Consider the following 15,232-nt stretch of genomic DNA (forward strand, 5'->3'; position numbering starts at 1 on the left):
ATTATGACCACCCAGAGTTGGGACCAGGAAGCAGAGTTGCAGTCCTACACGCTTCTCTGTGCTTCCACCAGAGCAGCCACCTACCCTACAAATCAGAACAATTGAAACTACTCGACCCCCTAGGCATATGAAACCAAGGGTTCGAGGAGCTATGCATAAAAACTTGGCACAGATCAAAATGTATGCAGTAGTGCCACAAAACAAAATGATTAAATGTGGACTCCTGAACATTAGATCTCTACGCTATAAAGGTGTATTGGTAAATGAACTCATATCAGACAACCATCTTGATCTACATTGTCTTACCGAAACATGGCTGGGTGAGCAAGAATACGTCTGTCTAAATACAGCCACCCCACCAAGTCACACAAATGCTCATATTCCTCGAGAGACCAGCCAGATAGGAGGTGGAGTTGCAGCCATATTCAACTCAAGCTTAATAGTCAGCCCCAGACCCAGGCTGACTTACAAAACGTTTGAAAGTCTGGTTCTCACTCTTTCACACCCAAGCTGGAAATCATTACAGCCTTTATTATTTGTTACAGTGTACCACCCTCCTGGGGCCTACACTGAATTTCTATCTGAATTCTCAGAGTTTCTATCACGCCTAGTCCTAGACTCTGATAGAATCATTTTGGCTGCCGACATGAATATCCATGTGGATGTAGTAACCGATAGCCTCAGTAAAGCGTTCATTACATTAATTGAGTCAATCGGTTTCTCTCAGTGTGTAGATACACCTACTCACAAGTTCAACCATACCCTCGACCTTGTTTTGGTCTTGAAATTGAACATCTCATAGTCTTCCCATATAATGAGAACCTTTCCGACCACTATTTAATAACTTTTGATTTTACATTAATTGATTACTCACCATTGGACAAAAATGTCTTTGGTAGAAATCTATCCGATAGTGCTGTGGGCAAATTTAAGGAGGCAATACCATCAGCCATCAACTCAGTATATTCCAACACAATTGAAGATCTCTATACTTATAGCCCCTCTCAGGTCGATCACCTTGTTGATAGTGTCACAGGCTCCCTTCAGACAACGCTTGACTATGTTGCTCCTTTTAGTCCGGAGGATAGAGACGAGATTTTAGGTGAATCGTTCACTTTTTCATAAAAGCATGAAACTTGGTACACTTGTACAGTTTGGGGCCCTGAACATTTTCAGATATGGAGCCATCGCAAATACGCCCCCTGGTGGCCATTTTACTCTCCGCCATCTCCAAATAATGTATTTTGCATCATAACTCCTGAACCAAAGATGATAATACAGAATAGGTGATGTCTACACCTATGTTTTGATGGTAATTGATAACAATAATATCATGTACAACATCATAAACTGTTCAGGTGAATAGTTAATGGTCAATTCAGGGATTGTGTGAGGTAGTCCGGTGCTTTTGTCCAAAAGTCTTTCACTTTTCCATGAAAGTATGAAACTTGGTACTCTTGTACAGTTTGGGACCCCGAACATTTTCAGATATGGAGCCATCGCAAAAACGTCCCCTAGTGGCCATGCCATGGAGTTCAGCAGTGTGGGTGTCTCTGACAACAGACATCATGAACAGAACAAAAGTGTCCAGATGAAATTCAAAAGCCATGTGAATGCATTAGTTGATGTGATTGAGGAAATGGGAAAGCTTTTCACAGAGGACAGCAGCGACCTTCTGAAGCTGGACTCTAGAGAATTAGCAGACCAAACTGTGGTGGATGCTGTTCGGGTTGCAGAGAAGATGGGCCAAGAGCAGTACCAACTCTTTGTTGCAGAAAGGATACAGGGCACGAAACCCATCACTGCCCCTTTAAAGACAAACAAGCTCCCTCTTTTTAAAACCGCTCCAATAAGAAGACAGTCCAAGTCAAAACTCACTGAAAAATCACTGAAAAATGACTGTGCACTGTTTTCCAAACTCTACATCGCCTGTCAGACCCGTGATGGGAACGTAGAAAACTTCTTCAAATACGAAAATCAGGCCTACCCTCCAGCACTCTCCCTTCATGGTGGACTACGCTTTGGAAACAAGGCTGATCTGTTAAGTTGCCTAGAAAACAGTATACGCAGTGTGCCTGATAGTGCCTCACGAAACAATGCCCCAGACAGCGAGGTCCAAATACTAGACGGGTCAGCAGTCATCAACATGCTGAAACCAGACAAAGTTAAGACCTTTGATGAGTTTTCCAGCAAGATCTTCATACCTTATATCAATGCGAAACTTTAAAGTGCCAACAGAGTGGATGTTGTATGGGACTGCTATGAAGTTAACAGCTTAAAGTCCCAGACAAGACAGAAGAGGGGAAAGGGGACACGAACAAGAGTGGATGGAAAAATCAAGATACCAACCAACTGGAAAAGCTTCCTAAGAGTGGACGAAAATAAAACAGAGCTCTTTCACTTTCTGGCCAAGAACCTTATGGAAATGTCAACTACCAAACAAGTTGTTTCCACTTGCGGACCCAATGTTCTATCATCTCACCCTCAAGAAACAGATCTGATTGCTCATTGCACACATGAAGAGGCAGATACAAGGATGCTACTCCATGCCGCAGATGCTGCAAGAAAGGGGTTCAAGAAGATCCCTCCGCGCACAGATGTTGTGGTCCTAGCCATTGCACATCTGTCAGAGCTGAACATTGAGGAGTAGTGATGTGCGGGTCAGGTTTTTTCATGACCCGCCCCGCCCCAACCCGCCACGGAACCCAACCCGCCTCAACCCGCGACCCGCGACCCCATATAAATCTATGGCTCAACCCGCCCCGCGACCCGCGGTGGGAATATAAATATATATTATATAGCGCTCTTTTAAGTACCCAAAGTCCCTTTAAATGTCTACAGTAGCACAACATTGTCATGGGCTGAATAAACAAGCATGTTGTTCAAAATAGGTTTTTTTTTTTTTTTTTGCGTGTGAGAGCGGCTGACCCGCTCACCCGTAGCCCGCATAATTTCCTCTGAAATCCTGACTCGACCCACCCGCGCCGCGGGTTGACCCGCGGGTCCCGCGGGTTACGGGTCGACCCGCTCATCACTATTGAGGAGCTATGGTTGGCATTTGGGACTGGCAAGAACTTCAGACATATTCCTGCCCATGAGATTGCCAAGACTCTGGGTCCTGACAAATCCAAGGCCCTTCCTGTGTTCCATGCCTTCACTGGCTGTGACACAGTATCTGCATTTGCAACCAGGGGCAAGAAGAAAGCCTGGGAAACCTGGAATGCCTATGACATGGCAACAGAGGCCTTCGTGGCTTTGTCAAAGGCTCCAAAACAAATTCCAGAGGAAGTCATTTCCATTGTGGAACGCTTCACAATTCTCCTCTATGATCGCACCAGCAGCCAACTAAACATAAATCGTCTGGAGTTATTCACAAAAAAAGGAAAAGGGATGGAGCAAATACCCCCAACTAGGGATGCACTGGTGCAGCACCTCAAAAGAGCAGTGTACCAAGGAGGACACACAACAGTAAAACATTTTTTTTCTGAAATAAAATCTTTGTCTGTGACACATTATGTTTATGCTAATTTGTTATTGTCATATTTAATATTGTTCCGTTCTTTTAGTCACTGTTTTAGCAGGGGCAATGAACCAAAGGCTTATGTTTCTAAAACTCTACACAACATAATGCAACAGACATAAAATACTGTGATTTCCTTCTCACAACATCACTGAATTGACCATTAACTATTCACCTGAACAGTTTGTGATATTGTACATGATATCATTGTAATCCTTGACCATCAAAACATAGTAGACATCATATATACTGTCTTATCATGTATGGTTCAGGAGATATGATGCAAAATACATTATTTGGTTATGGTGTAAAGTAAAATGGCCACCGTGGCCACCAGGGAGCGTTTTTGCGATGGCTCCATATCTGAAAATGTTCAGGGGCCCAAACTGTACAAGTGTACCAAGTTTCATGCTTTTATGAAAAAGTGAACGATTTTCGTCTCTATCCTCCGGACTATTTAAGAAAGAGGGTAATAAAGCAACCGAGGCTAGCCCCATGGTATAACTCTGGAACAAAAAATCTCAAGCGAACGTCACGTAAGCTTGAAAGGATATGGCGCAATGCCAGAGCCACCTACTATTCATCCTTAATAGAGGAAAACAAAAACAACCATAGGTTCCTTTTTGACACTCTAGCCAAATTGACAAAAAGTCATGACTCTACTGATCCACGTATTCCTATATCCCTTAGCAGCAATGATTTCATGGATTTTTTCAATGGTAAGATAAATACTATCGGAGATAGTATTGATAACCTACTACTCTCAGCCCCTACTGGACCACCCTCCGATGTACTATCCTCAGAAGTGGCTGTACGACATAGTGTATATTTGGACAGTTTCTCTCCGGTCGAGCTCTCCGAATTTACTTTAATGATCACATCTTCCAAACCAACGACCTGTCTCTTGGATCCAGTCCCAACTATATTACTTAAAGAGGTCCTGACCCCGGTTGGTGCATCCCTACTCGATATGATCAATATGTCTCTGGTGACGGGCTACGTACCACAGTCCTTTAAGGTAGCTGTCATCAAACCTCTCCTCAAGAAGCCTACTCTCGACTCAGGCATTTTGGCTAGCTATAGACCTATATCGAACCTTCCATTTCTCTCTAAAATCCTTGAGAAAGCAGTCGCCAAGCAGTTATGTGACTTTTTACAACAACAAGCTATTTGAAGCTTTTCAGTCAGGATTCAGAGCAAACCATAGCACTGAGACGGCATTGGTGAAGGTCGCAAATGACCTCCTGATTGCATCAGATAACAACCTTCTCTCTGTACTGGTTTTGTTGGACCTCAGTGCTGCATTTGATACTATTGATCACCATATTTTGTTGCAGAGACTAGAGCATTTGGTTGGCATTAAAGGGACTACACCATGAATTTTAACCTTTTCTTCTTTTTTGTGTGTTTTTGGTCTCCCCTACCTCTCTTCTATCCTCAAAAATACCCCAGTTTGAACACTCAGGCTTTCACAGCAAATATGGGGTTTTCTGTAAATTGGTCTAAAAACAGGCCAAACTGATTTGGTCCCTGTGCCTACGTCACGTCAGGGAACAATTCCTCCCGATTTTCAGTTCCAAAAAAAAAAAAAAAAAAATATATATATATATTTTTTTCTTATTATTATTTTTTTTATTTTTCCACACAGAACCAGGAGATAACATGCATACAAACTGGCTCAATAGCGCCCCGTGCCAAACAGGACAATGTGGTATTGCAGGTGAAAGTGCTTTATAAGCCAGAGAGAAGTTAGTTGGAATGAGTATCTGAGGCTTGATTTAGGCTCAAACCTTTTGAAAAACGTTTGAGGGACATAAACAATATGATATTAAATATTATTATAATTTTTTATATTATTATTATTATTATTATTATTAATTCATGGTGTAGTCCCTTTAAGGGTGCTGCATTGAACTGGTTTGAGTCTTATCTGTCTGACAGATTTCAGTTTGTAAGCGTTAACGATACACCTTCATTACGTGAAAAGGTTAAATACGGAGTCCCACAAGGCTCTGTACTTGGACCAATACTATTTACTCTATATATGCTTCCTTTAGGTGAGATAATTAGGAAACACTCTATACATTTCCACTGTTATGCAGACGATACACAATTATATCCAGTGGTGTAAATGGCCTGGATTCGCTTTGGGAACCCTACTGGTCACACATGCACGCGCATTTGTGACCAGTGACCAGTTCGCGCCCGCGGTTTTTCCCCTTTTATTTCGCGGTTTTTCGCGGTTATTCCCCTTTTATTTCCGTTTTTTATTACTTTAATTCGGTTAATTCGGTACAAAAAAATGTACTCCATGAAGTGTATATGTGTGGCAAAAAGGAAACGTTGCAGGGGGGGCTTATTTAATTGTTTTAATATAGGGGAGAACGGGGTAAGATGAACCACTTTTTACTTATGTTGACCTCTAGGGAAGGAAAAATGAGATGGAAGTAAAATCTAAACATCTACTAAAACTTGAAGATGTCTTCTATCAATTGTAATAATGAGTGTGCATCTATGACAAATGGTTGTAAAAATATGGGTTCTCAAAAAAAAGTGGTCATGTGGTGCAACTTTCCCCAGGTAAGGGGTAAGTTGATCCAAGTCAAGGGGTAAATTTACCCATATGATATTTTGCATTTTCAAGTTTAAACTTGAACAAATAATGTATTCACGTATCAACAATAATTTAATAACACATTTCCCTTTTGCAAATAGTCTTATTTATTTTCTTAATGGTATTTAAACAATATAAAACCGATTAAATAAAGTTTGTTATTCAGAACCTTTTAATATTTGCAATTGTTAATACAATATTGAAAACTTCTCTTAAATGAGTGTATTCATCCAAATGAAAGGTCATACAGCATAATTTGAGAAGCAAAGACATATATAAATATGAATAGTGATTAATATTAGGATAATTGGCTCAATTTACCCCAAGGCATTTGGTTCATCTTGCCCCATGGCCACCATTTTGACCTAACCTGGCTAGCTTAATGCTTCAGGCTAATCTTTAGCTAAATGATTCACATGGTTTTATACATTGGAATATCACCAACATGCATGATATTTAAGTTTAGAACTGGGTACATTTGCTTTAAAATAAAAATCATTATATGAGAAAAGTAAAAAATTTACTTTGACCAGCAAAAAACACTTTTTTGTGTAGAAATATGCTTATCACTTTGCCCATGTGTCTCTCAACTTCACAGCCAGGTGGAAATGATGGGTGTGTCCTGATTTTAAGGTCACATGAGAACTCATGTGTAGGCTATAGTTTTAAAGATACAGGGGGTGGTTCAACTCAGAGCCTTCTATTAGAGAGTTGCGCCAATGAGGGGTCAGAAACAGCGTCGGTCACGTGGTTCATGTAGCTGGAAATAGTGACAAGGAGCCGTCGACTTCAATGCATTCCATGAACTTCCGGTTTAGGGATTTGTCACTATTCGCCAATGTATGTGTATGTAGAAGACCTGGCCCGAAGAAGTGAACGGAGTTGGCGTAACTCTCTAATAGATGGTACTGGTTCAACTTACCCAGAGGTTTTACCCCGTTCTCCCCTATATATATATATATATATATATATATATATATATATATATATATATTGTTATCAATTATCATCAACATTGGCCATCATCTTCAGTTTCAAAGTGCTTCTTCTTTTACTTTATTTCAGTTTTAGGGTTAGGTTAGGGCAGGGGTCGGCAACCCTAGATGTTTAAAGAGCCATTTTGGACCAAAACAAATCATACAAAATATGTCTGGAGCCGCAAACAATATTTAAGCCTTATAATGAAGGCAGCATATTAGCCATATAAAGTGTATATTAGCCTATAAAAATTACTAGTTACTTGCAAATAGTAAATGAGCATTCATTTTAATGTTGTCAAAATATTCCACGCAGCAGGATCAGTGTTGCCAGATTCTGTGAGAGACACAAGCGACGAGGTCTATGAAAAAAAAACAAGCCCAAAAGAAGCGACCTGTTTCACCACTTGAGCCCTATTAAATCAGCTATTTTCAAAAATAATCTTGAAAGCAAGCCCAAATAAGCAACTACACTTCAGAAACAAGACAAAAGAAAAGCAACCAGCAACTGAATATTTACAAGCGACTTTACAGGAAAACAAGCCCAAAGTCGCTTATAGTAATCAGACATGGCAACACTGAGCAGGATCAGCGCGCACCACAGGACTTACTTGATAACTTTTCATTGCAGAGCAAACATTCAGGAAATCCATCTGAAGTGGCAATGAAAGCAAATGCCTCTGTCCACGAACTGTTAAATCCTCTGTTTTCCTCAGCTATATTTCTTTTTTTGCCTTTAGAATCCATAGCGTAGCAGTGAACCACACACCCACCGGTTTGTTTACATGGCTGGCTGGCGCCGTGCCGAAACGTGTGTCGCAGGCTATGATGTAATTCTTAGTTGACAGAATTGTTGAAACTTAATATTTATTCTACACATTTTTACAACATTGGAAAACGTAAGAATGTTTGTGTCACGTTTGGCCTCATACAGCAACCATAAATTAAAAATGTTATGTTAAAAAAAAGATTTATAAAAAGAAAAAAAAGAAAAAAAGTTGAACACTCTGAAGAGCGTTCCCACAGGTGTTCACACCGTTCCCCCGCAACGGTTGCTATGGGAACGCCGTTCCCAAGCGTGCAACGCCATTTACACCACTGATTATATCTATCGATGAAGCCAGATGAAACAGATCAACTGGCTAAACTTCAAGCATGTCTTATAGACATCAAGAGTTGGATGACCCGTAATTACCTACTCCTCAACTCGGACAAAACTGAAGTTATTGTACTTGGCCCTAAGCACCTCAGAGATAAATTAGCCGATGAGAATTTTACACTAGATGGTATTACGTTGACCTCCAGGGCCACTGTAAAGAATCTGGGAGTCACGTTTGACCAAGATATGTCCTTTCAGTCCCACATAAAACAAATTTCAAGAAATGCCTTTTTTCACCTGCGTAATATTGCAAAAGTTAGGCACATTCTGTCCCAAAATGATGCAGAAAAACTTGTTCACGCATTTGTTACTTCTAGGCTGGACTATTGCAACGCTTTATTATCAGGCTGCCCAAGTAAGTCCCTAAATAGCCTGCAGCTAGTCCAGTATGCAGCTGCGCGCATACTGACAGGAACCAGAAGAAGAGATCATATCACTCCTTCATTGGCCTCTTTGCACTGGCTCCCGGTTAAATACAGAATAGAGTTTAAAGTTCTCCTCCTCACATACAAGGCTCTCAATGGACAGGCACCAGTATATCTCAAAGAACTCATCGAGCCCTATAAACCAGCCAGAACACTATTGCGTCCACAGTATGAAAAAATGCTTACAGCTCCAGGAAACCCCAAAAAAAGCTAGAACAGGAGGCAGAGCATTTAAGTTTCAGGCACCTCAGCTGTGGAACCTTCTCCCAGTCTCAGTCCGTGAAGCAGACACACTCTGTATATTTAAGACTAGATTAAAAACCTTTCTCTATGATAAAGCCTATAGCCGAAGTGTATAGACTCAGTCACCCTATAGTCATCCTCTCTCCCCTCTCCCTCCCTCTCCTCTCGTCCTCTCTCTTCTCGTCCTCCCTTTTGGTTGTGTGGGTTTGTGTCCCATTAGTGCAATCGTAATTAACCCTGTAAGAATTCACGCTCTAGTAAGGCCTGCCACTAATTCTACACCCGGGGACCCGCTCCCCGGAGTTTCTTTTATCTCCCACGTCTCAGTTCCATGGACTGTCACTACGGACCCCAAGCTGCGGCTCAAGACTGTGACTGCGGACCGGGCCTCTCCATGGAGCACGACCGTGGATTTCTACTACACTACACTATACCACTACACTACACTATACTGTATACTATCTTAACATTCTTATATTATACTATTATATACTGCATACACATTATTGCTGTACTTACTATATTATATTATCATATACTATCTTACACTATTATATTTGCTACTATTGTTATTGTTACTACTTGTACTGTATCTCTTTCTGTCTCTCCTCTGTCTGTCCCTCTCTCTCTCTTCTTTCCCCCGACACGGTCGAGGCAGAAGGCCGCCACCCTAGAGCCTAGGGTCTGACGTTTCTTCCAGTTAAGAGGGAGTTTTTCGTTGCCACTGTCGCAAAATTGCTTGCTCAGGGTGGGACTGTCGGGTCTCTTCTCTACATGTAAAGTGTCTTGAGACAACTTGTTGTGATTTGACACTTTAATAAAATTGAATTGAATTGAATTGAAATCATCATCATCTTCATCTTCTTCATCATCATCATCTTCATCATCATCGTCATCATCATCAAGCCCAAATATCCTCTCAAAATCAAGCGGCTTTGCCGATCTACAAGCTCTACCAGATCTACAAGTGAGATTGCAGATCTGCTATCTTCGCGATTTTTTTTAATGTTATGAAAGTGAAAAAGGTAAAATCTGTGTCTGTGGGTTTCATAAATATTGAACCAATGAAAAGATTAAAAGAGCTTGTGACTAAATAATAACTACATTGTAGCCAATAGGAACACAGGTTATTCTTTATCAATTTCCTGAAAAGTAACAGTGTTGGCCATACAAAGTTTCTGCCCATAATTATTTTCAACAGATAATTATTTATGATTTCAAGATCATATTATTGAACAAATAATTACATGTTTGATTTACATTCCAAGTAGATTGTGCTGTGAGTTTAACTGCCCCCCCCCCCCACATTACAGCATTAAGTAGTGAGTGAAGGTCATCTCTTCAGAACCACTGATCAATCAAGGGTCATAATATAGATTTCACTAAACCTAAACCCACCTCAAACAGGCTGATCTCTTTCAGACGCTCAGCAGGTTTCCATGAGGTTGCCAGTCGCTCCCTCAGGCATTCCAGTAACAGCTTGTAGATCAGTGTGTATTTATCCACTCTGCTGTAGAGATCCTCCAGGACGCCATAAGTCAGGAAGTCATCATCACTGATGTCATCATTGAAGAGCTCTCTGATGGCAAAGTCCCCTCTGTTCCAACTCATTGCTAGACTCAGCTCCTTACTGTAAGGGAAGGTATTACCTGATGCACGGTGCTTACTGGCTGAACACACGCACGCACGCACACACACGCACACGCACACACACACACACACACACACACACACAGCATGTTAAATGAACATCATAATGTGCTGTAGCCCACAGTGTTTTTCATATTAAATATATAAATTATTGCTCTATATTGTACCTGGCATCAGGGCTTTGATCATGACTGTATCAAAGTCTTCTGGTTTCTCCTGCTCTTCATGGTAGAATGTTATCAGCTTCCTGTTCTGGTAGATGCTCTGAACCTGAGGGTCAAGGTCAAAGGTCACAGGATGGGCAAATTAGACATTTGTGCAAAACAGGAACTTGTAAAACTTTGTGATATTCTGATGGCATTTAGTTTAATAATACATATGAAGTGTAATGTATTTTCTGCTCTGTTTGGCACTACACAACACATGTCATTAGCCAGATTCAAACCTGTGACACATGATGTACTGTACATCTCCACTCACTGAGCCAACAGCCACAGGCAGAGAAACTATGTAAGGGTTTAGAGAGGAATTATATACGTATATGTTTTCACTGTAATTAAACAGAGTCAGATAAACTCATGATGTCCTGGTATGCTGACAGTATTTACATATGTTTTAGAGGAGCTGCTACTTGATCTCACAGACCAGTCCAGAATTAAGCTAACCTAGTTAACCATTCAACATACATTCAAACAGAAAACGCAGACATACAAAATACATCCATGACCTTGTATGACTCTGGATAAGTAGTTCAAATAATACATTTCTCCCCAAATAAACTATCCCTTTAACACTCGCGTAACAGTCCACCTATCACACAAGCGGGATAAACACCTTCTCCCCCAGGCAGCGGGATAAACACCTTCTCCCCCAGGCAGCGGGATAAACACCTTCTCCCCCAGACAGCGAGATACCATTGTCTACACCTCACAGGTACCTCATTTGGCTTAGAGGCAGAAAAATTAATCTAATATATAACTCGGAATGTGTGTCCGGGAGGAACATATTACCAGAAACCTGGCCAGTGGATATCCATGTCGTTAAATACCTGCAGTTCAGTCGCTTTTACTTAATTCACTAATTAGTTAGTAAACAATGTTTCCTTACATTAACTTTTCAAAGTCACACTGCTGTCTGCAGCCAGTGTCTGTCTCCATGTACCCAGACACATATCTCATTGAAGAGCATAGATCCCATATATTATAACTCTATAGCATAGATATGACGAGGGGAAGTGCTCTCCATTGGGAATGGTAACTAAGAGATGCAATGTGTAAATAATATGATAAAAACTTATGAAACAGCGTCATCACTGTAGCTGTAGAGGTGGAACTAGAATACATAGGTTCCTAAACCATAGGTTAAATATGTGACGCATCACCGCTACATAATGTATGCAAATTATGCTAATGAGGAAAGGTTGCATGGCTGCACCATGGTAAAATAATAATTTCTGGACATCACAAACTTTTAAGAAGTTGTTATGTAATGTTACATTATAGCCATTTCCATTTGACTTTCTAGGAACCCCAATAATGAAAATATATCGCCCAACTTTGATTGGCTCCCACAAAGTTTCTCAGAGGAGTTGGATTGGGACTAATTGACAGGTGTTAGTAGACCTTTAATTGGTGAAGAAAGTTATTGGTAATAAATGATAAAAACGTTGGCATAATAATAGTCGGTACACATGTGATTATATTGTAATAGCAGCACTGATTTTCATACCAGCATCACAGGTACATGTGATCACTTTAAGAATAGTTTCATTGTGATCCTTGACCCTCAAAACATATAGGTCTGGATCAGGGATTCCGTTAGCCGGTATTTACCGGCCATTGACCGGTAAAAGTTTTAATTGGCCGGTAATTATAAACACCACCGGCCACCGTGGCCGGTTGGGAAAATGGTGTTATTAGGCTATTTTATCATTTAAGCCTATTATTAATATATGTATTTTTTTTTACTAAATTTTTCATCCCGCGATTTTTGTAACCCATTTTTTTCACCCGGTGCCAATTTCCTAAGTGATCCTGGGCGCTATACCAGCCCTACACCAGCACTACACCAGTCCCCCACAGTAGGGAGGCCAGGGCCGAGCTCATGCTTCCCTCAATGCATGAGAGCCAACTGACCTTCTTGTCACCTGACAGGGGGGAGTTTCCCTGGTTGGACGTAGCGCGTGGAAGGAACACGTTATTCCAACCAGTTCCCTTCCCCTCCATCAGGCGCCCCGGCTGTCATGGGGGAGGCGGTATAGTGACCAGGATTACTACATGTTTTTGTGAGGGTATTAACTACCCTAGGAGACACGGGGAGAACATGCAAACTCCGCACAGAGAGGCCCTTTCGCCAACCCCACCTAGGGTATGGGCGCTGATGACGCGGAGGAGAAGACACGCCCCCAGCGCCCACAGCGTCCCCGTATTATTAATATTATTATTTGGATAAAGTAGTTGGCTACAAACAACCATTAAAATCACTGTGTGGTTTAATTCCCGACAGCCTGCTCTGCTGCTGCTGCGCGCTGCAGTTGTAGATTCGCCTATTCGTTGTACGATGGTGTCGCGCATTGAAAATATCAGAGCTACAAGCTTACAGCACGTTGCAACGCGCCACGTTGTGAGCTTGTATGTCTGCTATTTTTGATACGCCACAACACAACTGATAGACCTGCTGTGTCTCCTCCTAATCAGCCAGCGTGGTTCGCACGCGTGTGTTGATAAACAGAACCGGGATTTTCTGAGGTCATAGAATCTGAACCAAACCGGACCCAATTGTCGATAAAGGGACCCGAACACGTGTGGGTCGTGGATATTATGCAAGCACAGTGACTGTCTGTCTGCAATGGATAAAGTGGTGAAAGTTGGGCGACGGTGTCACGCATGGAAAGGCTCTGCCGCAGCTCGCCCCAAAACACCCTCGCCCCCATTTTTCAGGCGGACCAGCGGTTCTTGTATTCTTGTATTTGTTTTACTGAGGATAAGGGTAGAAATAGGTTTAGGATTAGGTATAGTTTTACTGAGGTTAAGATTAGGAATAAGGTTAGGTTTAGGCATAGTTTACTGATATGTTTAGGAATACCAGGCGAATACAGCCGGATTTTCCCCGGGGCGACTGTGTTTTGGGGCGAGCGGGCGGTATTCGTTGCGCAGCAGTTCACTCATGCCCACTTTATTCATTTCATTTTTGGCAAGTGACATCTCTGCATGATATAGTAGATCATATAATTTAGTTATCTATAAAAACAGGAACAGATTGCATCTGAGATAAAAGTGGAAAGAAGCGCAGCTCTAAAGTAACAAGGTGTAATGATCAGTTGGGTGCATGTGTGCAGTGCAAACGCGCATGTGACGTTAATTATAATATATGGCCGGTAAATTTATTCTTTGGCCGGTAAAATATAATCCTGCCGGCCATGGTGGCCGGCCCAAAAAATGCCTCGCGGAAACCCTGGTCTGGATATCTTATTTGTCAGTTAAGTGCAATATTGGCTGAGATAGTGAAAATAGATTTTTGATTATGGCGGCACTAATTTGCATAAACATGGTAGATGGGACATGTTGAAGACTTTTTAACATAGCTCATCAGTTTCAGAACATTTTTCCAATCAGAAAACACTGATTAGAAGTATATTTCCGCGGTGCATGAAAACCCCTTCTTCCCACTGTACTATGTGAACCAATCACTGCTCTTACCTGTTCAACAAGTTTATTGGTTTTTTGGGCTTCTTCAGAAGGGAAGTGTTTCCTGATCAATTCTGTCACTCTAGCAGCATCATCACCAGCAGAGGCAGGTGATTGGTTCTCCAAGATGTCACTCAAGAGGTCAGCCACACCTCCTGAACCTGCCAGCACCAGCCAGGGTGTGGAGTTCTTCAAAGACACGCCCACCCTCTGATGAAGATATGAGAGAGAGAGAGAGAGAGCGAGAGAGCGAGAGAGAGAGAGAAAGCGTGAGAGAGAGAGAGAGACACGGGGAGAGAGAGAGACACATTATATTATCGTCACTTTACCCAAATACAGCTCAAATGGAGTTAGGAGGTTTTCCACCATTAATGTGGAGATAGTTGTTTTGTTCATCTTTGATCAGAATGAGAAGGTGGAGTTAAGAGGTTTAGTCAGAAGAGCTTTTAAATACTTGTATTGGTTAATTATTTGTAAAATCCACACACAGACCTAAAGGGTGTTCAATAACACTGATTTATAAACCCACACACAGACATAAAGGCTGTTCAATAACAGTGATTTATAAACCCACACACAGACATAAAGGGTGTTCAATAACACTGATTTATAAACCCACACACACAGACCGAAAGGGTGTTCAATAACACTGATTTATAAACCCACACACAGACATAAAGGCTGTTCAATAACACTGATTTATAAACCCACACACACACACACACACACACACACATAAAGGGTGTTCAATAACACTGATTTATAAACCCTCACACAGACATAAAGGCTGTTCAATAACACTGATTTATAAACCCACACACAGACATAAAGGGTGTTCAATAACACTGATTTATAAACCCTCACACAGACATAAAGGGTGTTCAATAACACTGATTTATAAACCCTCACACAGACATAAAGGGTGTTCAATAACACTGATTTATAAACCCACACACAG

At 41.3% G+C, this 15,232-nt stretch overlaps 1 protein-coding gene across 1 annotated transcript in view; it reads right to left on the minus strand.

Annotated features, from left to right (window-relative positions):
- Nucleotides 1-15,232, minus strand: part of LOC308080095 (transient receptor potential cation channel subfamily M member 4-like) — a 72,832-nt gene that overhangs the window by 35,816 nt on the left and 21,784 nt on the right. The window contains exons 8-10 of the mRNA XM_080421838.1: nt 14,287-14,484; nt 10,756-10,858; nt 10,337-10,608 (exon numbers count right to left, since the gene is read on the minus strand). Of these exons, the coding sequence (XP_080277964.1) occupies nt 10,337-10,608; nt 10,756-10,858; nt 14,287-14,484 (573 nt within the window). The remainder of the gene's footprint in view (nt 1-10,336; nt 10,609-10,755; nt 10,859-14,286; nt 14,485-15,232) is intronic.

This window comes from Gymnoscopelus braueri (assembly GCF_963280865.1).
Source record: "Gymnoscopelus braueri genome assembly, chromosome: 23".
Classification (NCBI taxonomy): Eukaryota; Metazoa; Chordata; class Actinopteri; order Myctophiformes; family Myctophidae; genus Gymnoscopelus; species Gymnoscopelus braueri.